Source organism: Nannospalax galili, unplaced genomic scaffold, assembly GCF_000622305.1.
Source record: "Nannospalax galili isolate Female #2095 unplaced genomic scaffold, S.galili_v1.0 scaffold741, whole genome shotgun sequence".
NCBI classification, from domain to species: Eukaryota; Metazoa; Chordata; class Mammalia; order Rodentia; family Spalacidae; genus Nannospalax; species Nannospalax galili.
In genome coordinates this window covers 1,309,010-1,319,805 of record NW_008346093.1, presented here as the reverse complement: position 1 = coordinate 1,319,805, position 10,796 = coordinate 1,309,010, and the positions used below count along the sequence as shown (strand labels likewise).

General features: G+C 47.9%; 2 protein-coding genes across 6 annotated transcripts in view; both read left to right on the top strand.

The window, feature by feature from the left end:
- The window catches only part of Kcnd1 (potassium voltage-gated channel subfamily D member 1), a 13,186-nt gene extending 10,655 nt beyond the window's left edge, over window positions 1-2,531 (top strand). The window contains exon 8 of the mRNA XM_008842568.3: window positions 1,101-2,531. Coding sequence (XP_008840790.1) covers window positions 1,101-1,338 — 238 coding nt within the window. The 3' untranslated portion in view covers window positions 1,339-2,531. The remainder of the gene's footprint in view (window positions 1-1,100) is intronic.
- Window positions 2,532-6,126: 3,595 nt separating this feature from the next.
- Window positions 6,127-10,796, top strand: part of Otud5 (OTU deubiquitinase 5) — a 39,832-nt gene continuing 35,162 nt past the window's right edge. For 2 of the 5 annotated variants that reach the window (XM_029568038.1, XM_029568036.1), the window contains exons 1-2: window positions 6,127-6,732; window positions 6,862-6,974. In XM_029568038.1, coding sequence (XP_029423898.1) covers window positions 6,381-6,732; window positions 6,862-6,974 — 465 coding nt within the window. In that variant the 5' untranslated portion in view covers window positions 6,127-6,380. Of the gene's footprint in view, window positions 6,975-10,796 lie in introns of all 5 variants that reach the window. The other 3 variants (XM_029568037.1, XM_008842567.3, XM_008842566.2) reach the window with 3 other exon arrangements.

Below are 10,796 nucleotides of genomic sequence, written 5' to 3'. Positions count from 1 at the left end.
TAAAATAAAAATAAAGTTTTCTGAGATAACATCTAAGCCCAGGTCTGAATGAGGGCAAGGGAGTAAGCTATGCAGGTAGCTAGAGGAAGGGCCTTCTTAGCATGTCCAGCCCATTCAAATGCCTTTAGGCCTATGATGCTCAGAGGCCAAGCAAGGAAACTACTATGGGTAGAGTAGGAGGGGGAAACAGAGGAGAAGACAAGGCAAGTCAGAAAGGAATGGAGTTGTATAGATTCTAATGTAGACATTTTTGTTGTTTTGAAATAGGGTCTCACTGTGTATGTAGCTTAAGCTGGCCTCAAATTCATGATCCTCCTTTTGAGTGCCTCAATTACAGATGTGTGTAACCATTTCCAGTTTCTAGTAGAGACTTGCAAGGATTTTGGCACTGTTAGGAGTAACAATAGAAAATAATACTTGTGGGGCTGGAGAGATGGCTCAGCAGTTAAGAACACTGACTGTTTTTACAGAAAACCCGGGTTTGAATCCCAACACCCACATGGCAGCTAACAACTTTCCGTAACTCCAGTTCCAGGGAATCCGACAGCCTCTTCTGTCCTCCGCGGGCACATGGGTGCACTTACATGCAGGCAATACACGCATACACATAAAATAAAAATAACAAATAAAATTTTAAAAAAAGAAAATAATACTTGTGTGGGTTATGGGTATATAGCTCAGTGGTAGAATGTATGCTTACCATGTGTGAGGCTCTGGATTTAAGCCCTAGCATCACACAAAAAATATATGTATGTGCATGTGTGTGCATTCTTTATGTTTCAGACACTGCTCAGAGCACTTTGTATCATTTATTATCTCATTTGGTCTCCACAGCAACCCTATGAGGTACAGAATATTGTTATTCCCATTGCTACTGATGAAAGAGGGGTTTAGTATGGTAAAAGTGTAACCAGGATTTGAACCCCAGACCAGCTTACTCCAGAGTTCTCACTCTCCACTACCATAATTGAGTACATAGGGAAAATATGTAGCACAGTGCAAGGAACCCAGTAGGTCCTCAATAAATGAGAAGATTGCTGTGGAAAGTATCAAGACGATGTTTGTTTTAAGTTTTACATCTTTCCTACCTCTGTTCACAGCCGCTCAAGCCTCAATGCCAAGCTCCATGATAGCCTTGACCTGAACTGTGACAGCCAGGACTTCGTGGCTGCCATCATCAGTATCCCCACCCCTCCTGCCAACACACCAGATGAGAGCCAACTCTCCTCCCCTGGTGGTGGCAGTGGCAGTGGTGGTCGAGCCAGCAGTACCCTCAGGAACTCCAGACTGGGTACCTCCTGCCTCCTCCCGGAGACTGTTAAGATCTCTTCCCTGTGAGGGGTGGGCCTGCTCATTCAGAGGGCTCTTTTTACTCCTGGGGACTCCTTTCCAAAGCCATATTTTAGGGAGGCAAAGAGGGATAGGTCTGGGGATCCCTTATGCTCCCTGCTAAGTACTATGCAATGGAGTTTCATGGAATGGCCCATCTGAGGGGGAAGTAGCTAGAGAACAGAAAACTTCCTCCAGTCCAGATAGTTCTCCTGATGGGAGCTGAAGCACTGGAATTCCATGCGCCCCTGGCCTCCTTGCCCCAGCATGCTGGGCTGGCCCCTTTCTTCCAGCTGGCTTCCTGCATGCTTCTCCCCTTGGGCCCTCAGAGGCAGGTTAAAGCTTCCTGTAGTTTAACACCCATATTCTGGCCTAGCAAGAGGAATTGGGAATTGGGAGTCCCTCTTCTCTTTGGCTATGCTATGCAAGTTTTGGGGTTCAGAGATGGGAACTCTCACCTCTAATCTATCCTCTAGGGGGCAAGGTCTTTGCCCTTCACCAGGCCCAGCAATTCCATATTCCGAAGCTTGGAATGCTTAATGGGCTGTGGGCTGGCTTAATGGGCTGTGGCCTCTGCAGTGACCTGCCACCCCAAGCCTTTGGCTGAGGGGTCAGACTGCTTCCAACACACAAATAGCACAAACACTACCACTGACTTCCTTGGCTGCTGGAAATGGGTTCTTGCTACTTGTCCTCTGCTGGGCCTCCAGCAAACTCTAGCAATAGCAGCTGTTGCTGTGACAATATGCAAAGCCTCAGACCAGTTTGCTGTAGCATATACATTTGCCCTAATCAGATGGGCCACCTTTAATACTTGCTTCTCTGGTGTGTTTCCTTCCTGGGTTGAGCTGGAGTCTGGACCTGGTGAGATAAGAGCCTGACAGCCAGCAAGAGCTGGGTGGGTTTGGAGATCATGGACTGATTCTATATTCTTGGGCAGGAGTCCAGAATGTCATGGTCAGAGACCTGGGTTGTTCCTGAATCCTGGGAAGGCTAGAAGGGACTTCTTGATTGCCTTTTCTTCCCCCATAACTCCTTCCCAGAGTCTTCTTTATTCTCCCTCTTGGGTCACCATCTGGAACTCTGTTCTCAGACTTAAATCTGTCATCATCTCAGGTTCCTTGTCCCCAGCTCTGTCCCTGTGGAGCTGGAAACTGACAAAGGTGTAGTTTCCATCAGTCAATAAAACCTAAGAGGAAAGATGTGGACTCAGCACCTCCTGACTCTGTGGGTCTGGGTGCTGGGCTGGGCTTGGGGGTTAAGAATACTCTGGTCTCAATTTCTTTCAACAGTGGAAGGGACAGTGTGGGTAACGGTATGGGAGGTAGATGGCTAGTGATGTATTCTTGAAGATGAGGATTGAGGAAAAATGAAAGAGGATGGTTTGAAGTGTTGATCTCTATAGGCAGTGAGGCATGCCGGGGGTACTAAGACATTGCCCCTTGGATATCAGTCTTCTCTAGTTCCTTCATTCACAGATAGAGAAGCCAAAACCTAGAGCAGCATATAGTCACTTTGAGAGAACTTAGCTCCAGGCTTTCTGATAGCAAAAATCTACAAATTTAACACTAATAAAATGATCTCCCAATTTGGTCTATTTCCCTTCCTGTGGATATCCCCTACATTCTCTTTTGGGTACTAGCTACACCAGGCTAGTATGTGACTGAACTTTGTAGTGCATTGAGAAGACAGGTCTTGGATTCTGATCGATGTGTTCCAGTCCCTGAGTGAGAGAATCACCTTTTGTGTCAGGTTGCTAATCTAAAATAGTAATTTCTTTATTAATCAAATATTTATTAACTGTTCATCACATCACTAGCACTAGGGTACAAAGATGGGCAAAGTGGCATTATCTTTAACATACAGAGTTGAGCATGGAAGGCAGACGAGCAATTACAACAAAATGTGGTAGAACTAAGATTGATGAATTAGCCAGGCATGGTGGTGCATGCCTTTAATCCCAGACTTGGGAGCCAGAGGCAAGCAGATCTCTGTTTGATGCCAGCAAGTATGGCCAGCTGGGGCTACAGGGAAACTCTGTCTCAAAAAAGACCAAAAAAAGAAGATTGATGAATTATAGAAGCATATAGAACCTGGCCAGCATACAAAGAGGGAGTTGGAGTTAGCCAGACAAGAGATGAAAGGCTGAAAATGTGGGCAGAGGGAACAATGTGTACGATGATCTGGAGGTTAGAGATGGGCTCATGGCCTTTGGGAAGCTAAAAGTAGATCCATCTAGCTTGGAGGGGGAGTGAAGGCTCAAGGAGAGGAAGAAGATAGTACAGGTTGCCTTATGAGCTAGGAGCTGGATTTGGGACTTTGTCCTAGGTATGGGGGAAAGGGTCTGAAGACTCAAACAGGAAAGTTATTAGGTGTGCATTTCAGAAGGATCATTTTTGCTGTGGAGAGTAAGTTATAAACTTAAGTTACAGGCTCTCTGGATGAAGGAAGATCAATAAAGTGCTTTTGTGGTAGTCCAGTTGGTATGGGATGGTGGCTTGGCCAGAGTAATAACCATACTGGAGAGTCACAACCTTTCAGAGATAGAACAGGCCTTGGGATTGACAGGCATATGGGAATTAGCGAAGAGGAAGCAGTCAAGTTTGACTCCTAGGTTTTTGGTTTGGGCAGCGACTGGCTGGGGTACTCTTTCTGTTAAAGGAAACATAAAAAACAATGCAGCCAGGTACACAGTAAGTATGGGGTGAAGACTAGTCATGAATATTATGAGTTCACTTTTAGATGGGTAGGTGCTGGGCAGATGTCCAGTAGGGCATGGAATATATGGATCTGGAGAAAACTGTGGGAAGATTTGGTGTAGTGTGCACAGGCAATTGGCACAAAAGCCTTGAACATAGAAGGCCCAGTAGATATGAGTCCCCTCTTCCCATAAGGTCTCAGAGGCAGAAAACACCACTAGGACCCATGTGTACCCAGGCATCACTAATGCCTTTCAGGGAAGAGCTTCAGTGAGGGTTAGCATCTGAGGAGAAGAGGTTAGGTGACACTCAGAAAAGCTTTTCAGTGGTCTCTCAGTCAGCTTGGTGGGTGTATGGCTTGGCTTCTGGGAATGACAAGGACCTCACCTCAACCCTTTATCTTTTTTTATTTTTGTTTTTATTTTTCGGTTGTTAGCCTTAGCCTTTAACGGCTGCACTATCCCTCCAGCCCTGTTTTTACTTTATTTATTTTTTTGGTCTTTTTGAGACAGGGTCTCCCTGTAGCCTCAGCTGGCCAGGAACTTGATATGATGACCAAGCTGGCCTTGATCTCACAGGGGTCCACCTGTGTCTGTTCCCCAAGTGCTGGAATTAAAGGTGTTCACCACCATGCTGGGCCCCATTTTTAAAATTTTTTATGTGTATGAGTGTTATGCCTGCATATATATGTAAGCGCACCTGTATCACGCAGTGCCCATAGAAGCCAGAAGAGGGTGTTGGATCCCTTGGAACTAGAATTATGGATGGTTGTTAGCCACCATGTGGGTCCTGGGAATCAAACCTGTATCCTCTACAAGAGCAACCACTAAGCTATCTCTCCAGCCCAGAAGCCCCATTTTTGATACTGCACTTTTGATGGGTTATCTCAAAAGAGACAATGATTTGCACAAGGTGATATAGTTTGTAATGATCCATCTGTGCCTGGAACTGAGGTCTTATAGCAAAACCCAGGAACCATATATACGTAACCATACATAATTTAGAGATCACTTACTATGTGCCAGGGACAACACAGGCAATTTACTATCATTAATCACTAACATTCATATTGAAATTATATCCATCTTATAGGGAAGTAGAAATTGAGATTGGACTGGGTGTTAACTGACTTGCCAAAGTCACTCGGACATCAAGGGCCTGAGAAGTATTAGGTAGTAGAGTCCCAACCGCTTCAACATCAAGGATTTTCCCAACAGTGAAAGACACTGGCTGGTCACAGAGCTGGTCATAAATATTCTCTTGTTTTTAGCAAACTAACTTCTGGGGGAGGGAGGGAGATAATAAAGGCTGTACTACGCCTGCGCAGTAGCTATAGGCGTCGAGAGGTCAACGGGAGGGCGAGAGGGCGGAGGTGTCAGAGAAGGTGTGCCTTTCCTCCAAACACCAACAGTCCCTAGAGTGCATGTCTAGCTGGCGGTTGGCCTGACTGAAGTGATGGACAGCGTCTCTCAACCAATCGCTGCAGGAGTTAGCCTGTTGCCAGGGTGAAGTGGTGTCCGCCTCTTCGGATTTGTAGATGGTGGGACCGGAAATGACGCTACAGCGGAAGGCTATGCTCTGGGAATGTTGATATTTTCCTGTTAAGTCTGGCTGACTGCGTTCCAATTGGGAGTCCTAAAGAGAGGTGTTTTGTTGTTTGCGAGGCAGACCACCCTCTCTTTTCGCAGTACTTAGGCCTGAAGGACAGAGCCTCTAAGAAAGTAAAGGGCATTACGGAACCGAAGAGCAAAGCTGGGAACGAGGCTGCAGACTTTGAAATTTGAGACAGCACAGGAGAGCCAACATTCACCTCTGATTGGCTCGTGGGAGTTGTCAAGGCCTTAGCGAGCTTCTTCAATTGGTTGGTGTCAGCAATTGTGAGCGCGGGTGCGAAAAACAAGGGGGGAAAAAAAAAAAATTTTTTTAAAAAAAAAAAAAAAAAAAGGGGGGGGGGGGGGGGGGGGGGGGCTGTGTCCTGTTGCGCATGCGCAGAGCCCCAGCGGCCCCACCCGGTAGTTCAAGAACCTGCGAGGGGCGGGGCGAAGAGGTACTTGTTTTGGTTGTTTCCTCTGAAGCCGAATCCCGGAACAAGGTAGCAATAAGCTTGACTGGACGTGGGGAAAAGGATAGGAAAAACTCGTCGTTGTGCCTTCCTATTCCCGACTTCACATCCGGGATTCCCTCCGGGCGAGACCTGCGTGCCACTTACGGTTCTCGAACCGGTACCCCGATCTCTTTATCCAGGCCTTGCTGTTCCCGTCGTGCTTAGCGCACAACAGTAGCCCCCTCATCCGGGTTTTCTCCCGGCGTTCTCCGCGGCTGGTTTGCTGTGGGGTACTTGGCGGTGCCGCCATGACTATTCTCCCCAAAAAGAAGCCGCCGCCTCCCGACGCCGATCCGGCCAACGAACCGCCGCCGCCCGGGCCGCTGCCCCCGGCGCCTCGGCGCGGTGGGGGTGTGGGCGTGGGCGGCGGCGGCACAGGAGTGGGTGGTGGAGATCGCGACCGTGACTCTGGCGTCGTGGGGGCCCGTCCCCGGGCTTCACCACCACCCCAGGGCCCCCTACCGGGGCCGCCTGGTGCTCTTCACCGTTGGGCACTAGCCGTGCCGCCTGGTGCTGTGGCGGGCCCTCGGCCACAACAGGCCTCTCCACCTCCTTGTGGGGGCCCTGGTGGCCCCGGCGGCGGTCCTGGTGACGCTCTTGGTGCGGCAACTGCGGGGGTGGGCGCGGCAGGGGTGGTGGTGGGCGTGGGTGGTGCCGTGGGCGTGGGCGGCTGCTGCTCGGGGCCCGGGCACAGCAAGCGGCGGCGTCAAGCTCCCGGCGTTGGCGCAGTTGGCGGGGGCAGTCCAGAGCGTGAAGAGGTCGGCGCAGGCTACAACAGTGAGGATGAATATGAAGCAGCTGCGGCACGAATTGAGGCCATGGATCCTGCCACTGTAGAGCAGGTAAGGGCTGGAAGGTGAGGTGGTGGCAGGTAGAGCAAATGAGTTCACCGGACTGAGAAAAGGGCCTAGGTCTTGCAGGGTCTGACAGTCTTCTCAGGTGGTGGAGGCATGATGAAACTCTCATTCTCCCCAACGACTTGGTATTAAGGGACTCCAAATAAGGCAAGATGCTTAAATAGAGATCTGGGAACTCTTTTTAGGGCCTGTACTTGTCAGTCCTGGTCGTGGGATCTCATTTGTAAGATTGATGGTCGGAATTCTCCAGAAGTCATGGGCAGGATGGAGCCCTTCTTGAGAGGGAGATCTCAGGTGTCTTACAGCTGTGTTCAGCGGCTTGAGAGCTCTTTTTCTTTGGGATAAGCCTGAAATTTCCTCTCCAAAGAACTCAAGTTGCGGTCATCAAAGATTGGGTCTGAAACCTAAACCTTTTCAAGATTCTAACACTCTTCATACAAGATGACCCTCCTCCCCTTTGCAGAGTTGACAGAGCTGTTCACCATTGGCATCTGAGGCTTCTTCAGGTCCTAAGCCTGCTTTTAGGGGCCTGGACCTCCTTATAGAGTTGAGGGTTTAGGGACTACCTACACACTCTCTGGAGAGTGATTTCCCATGCTTTCCTCCAGGGGTGTAAAACTTCTCTCAGAAAGTTATTCTCTACCCTTTGGGACAAACACCAAACCAAATCCAGGGCCAGAGACTACCTATATACATGAATCTCATCTCCTTTCTGAGTGGCAAGGGTCTGTATTTTGAACCAGTGGCCATGAGACCTCCCTTCTTGGAGACCAGATTTATTCTCAGGTCTTTTGCCCACCACCGCCGTTCAAGGAGGGGCTCTGAGCCTTCTGAATTAAGTGAATGAGACTCAAAGCTTTCGTATTGCTTATGAACTGCGGTGTTTTTTTTCTGGTCTTTTTGATACAGGGTCTCCTTGTAGCCCCAGCTGGCCTGGAACTCACTGTAGACGAGGCTGACCTTGAACTCACAGAGATTCGCCTGCCTCTGCCTCCCGAGTGCTGGGATAAAAAGGCATGCACCACCTTGCCCAACTGAACTAGGGTTTTTTAAATGACTGGGTTTCTGGTTTCTTCTGGGATCTAATACTTCCCTACATAGATATTCTAGGCAAGGTGAAGACAGGAGATGTTTTCCTTATAGACTGGTGTTCTTGGGAGTCCGAGAACCCCCCCCTTCAAGGATATAGGAGTCATAAGGATTGAAAGTATGCTGAGGATTTAACATCCTATTTTTCCTCTTAAATGGATCTGATGACGTCTGTTTGATTCCCAAGGGCCTTTCACAGGAAACCAGCTCTCATGTCACTAAACACAGATTAAGTTCCTTGGAACAACCTGAAACCTTCTCATCAGGAAAGGTCTCCATCCCACCTGTAACTCCCGGAGAATTACCACCTATTGGCTTTGCAGATGATGTGTCAGAGTCTGCCATGAAAACTCACCCTAACCCTATCTAGTCCCTCCCTGCCTCGGAAACTCTAGCTGTGTCCTTAGGACACGGACAGTGTGGAGACTGAGAGGTGATGTCTGAGGTCTCCCAACAGAGTTAAACCTACCTTCAAGGGATTGAGACTTTACTGCTAAAGACATGAGATTTCCCTTAGTGATAGGAGCCCCATACATGCCCCAAAGACTGTTAGGTTTCTAGAGATAATGTCTGAAGTTCATCCTCAAGGAACTTAAGTTTGTACTCAGAGACAGGATGCCTCTTTCCATTTGAACTGAACCCTGACACCCTTCTTTGGGGGCATGATTATAGAGTCCTTGAGGAACAGGGTCTTAGTGTCTATCCAAGGCCTTTCAGTTTTACATCAGTTGTTTGAAGGACTTCAGCACCTTAGGATCTGAGACCTGAATCTACTCTGAGGCAATCACTTCAGATAACATAAGTATACTCATCATAGGGGTCTTTCAGGAACATAAGATTCCCTGGGGAATTTGAGCTTAAGACATGGACAGGGCACAATTCTGAGGAAAATAATATTGGCCTCTTTCTTGGGGAATTGGGCCATTCCCTTCAGGACAAGAGATTATTTACCTTAAGGACTGAGGCCTGAGTCTTCACTTAGGAATGCTGCCCTTCTTCCCACCATACCAGGTGATCCTTTCTCACCAGGGAGAGGACATGAAGTCATCATCAGCGTGGCCAGAGGCTTCCTCCTTTGGGTAGGACCTAGGTGTTCTTAAGATCATAACAGTTCCTTACCCTCAGGTCAGAGCCAAGAAGGTCTGCAAGTTGACTATCAGGTCCTGGAGCCTTGAAGCCTGGGCCTAGAACGGGTGGAGATTCTGAGCTTGTTTAGTTGTTGCTTTCCACTTCCAGGCTTCTGGAGCTGGTCTAAGTTCTGAATTGTTTTCAACAAGTGTTTTTCTTCTCAAAGACCAGGAAGGAACTTGGGGCATCCTCATTCCTGGAAATTTCTTCTCCCACATTTCCTTTTGTCTTAAATCTCTACAGGGGACAAGGTGTGGTCTTGAACCTGATGCTCTTGTTCCTTTCATACCTATCATTTCTAGCAGGATAGATCTCGATTCAACAGGGGTCAGCCCCTGAGTTGTGAATCTGTGGTTCTTACAAAGTCTCCCCTTTACAGAGCTATACATCCCTGGTCCTAGGGACAGAAGAAGGTATTAATACTGTTCATGACAAGGCAAGAGTCCGTGTATTAGACCTCCTCGCAGTTCTGTCCTTATATTTGTCCTCATAGGAACATGGAAGTAAGATCAGCTGATAGACTAATGAAGCCTGCTCTTTCCTGATGGAGGAGAGGCTTTCTGTTTTGCTGTGGGGACAAAGAAAAGAAGATGCTCCTCTTTTCCTTGCCTTACCTGGTCCAACTTTAAACCTTTTGGGCATGAGAAGAGGTGAGATTGTAACTGTTATCCCAATCTTGGTCTGAAATTGTCACCAGGGGTGTTTATTACCTGGAGACCAGTTTGATACCTTGGGCAGAAGGGCATGGTGATAAGTCTGAATAGTAAATCTGGTCCCAGTTCTGTAAACATATACTCGTGCTTCCTCTAGTATTCTTCTGGCATCTGGGGTTAAGGTACTGGCGAGATGATATCAGAGGGTTCCTTTTTCAGGCATGATTGCCCCACTGATAGCCTACCAACTGAAAATAATGGCTTGTAAGCATCCTGAGCTTTTGGAGACCACACTGAGCTCTTGGAGAAAATGCCATGCTTGCTGAAATAGTAGAAAACACTGGGCTTAGTAATATAATCTGAGTGGCTGTGTTCCACCTCTGAATCTGTCATATTTTTCCAGAGAGCTACTATAGCTTCTAGTTCTTCTCATTGCATCTTTTTCTCCTTCCTGTTTGGATAAGATGCTGATGAGTGTTAGCTTTGAGATTTTAGGCAACTCAGGGTCTCCCTGTAGCTGGAGCTGGCCTGGAAGGCTGGCCTTGAACTCACAGAGATATGCTTGCCTCTTGTCTCCCAAGTGCTGAGGTTAAAAGTGTGCACTACCACACCCAGCTAAAATTTTTTGGTTTTATTACTGTTATTATTCTGCCTTTTTGAGCAAGAGGGTCTTCCTGTAGCCCTAGCTGGCCTGGAACTCACTGTGTAGACCAGTCTGGTCTCGAACTCAGAGATCCACCTCCCTCTTCCTCCTAAGCGCTGAAATTAAAGGCGTGCGCTACCACATCTGTGTAGGTGTCTTTTGAAGAGAACTACTGTTTCTCTGCTTCTTTCTGTCTCAGCTCTGCTTGCTTTCACTGTTCCCTCCTAGCCGTCTAAGCTTGCAGAGATCTGCCTGCTTCTGCTTCCTGAATGCTGGGATTAAAGGTGTGTACTA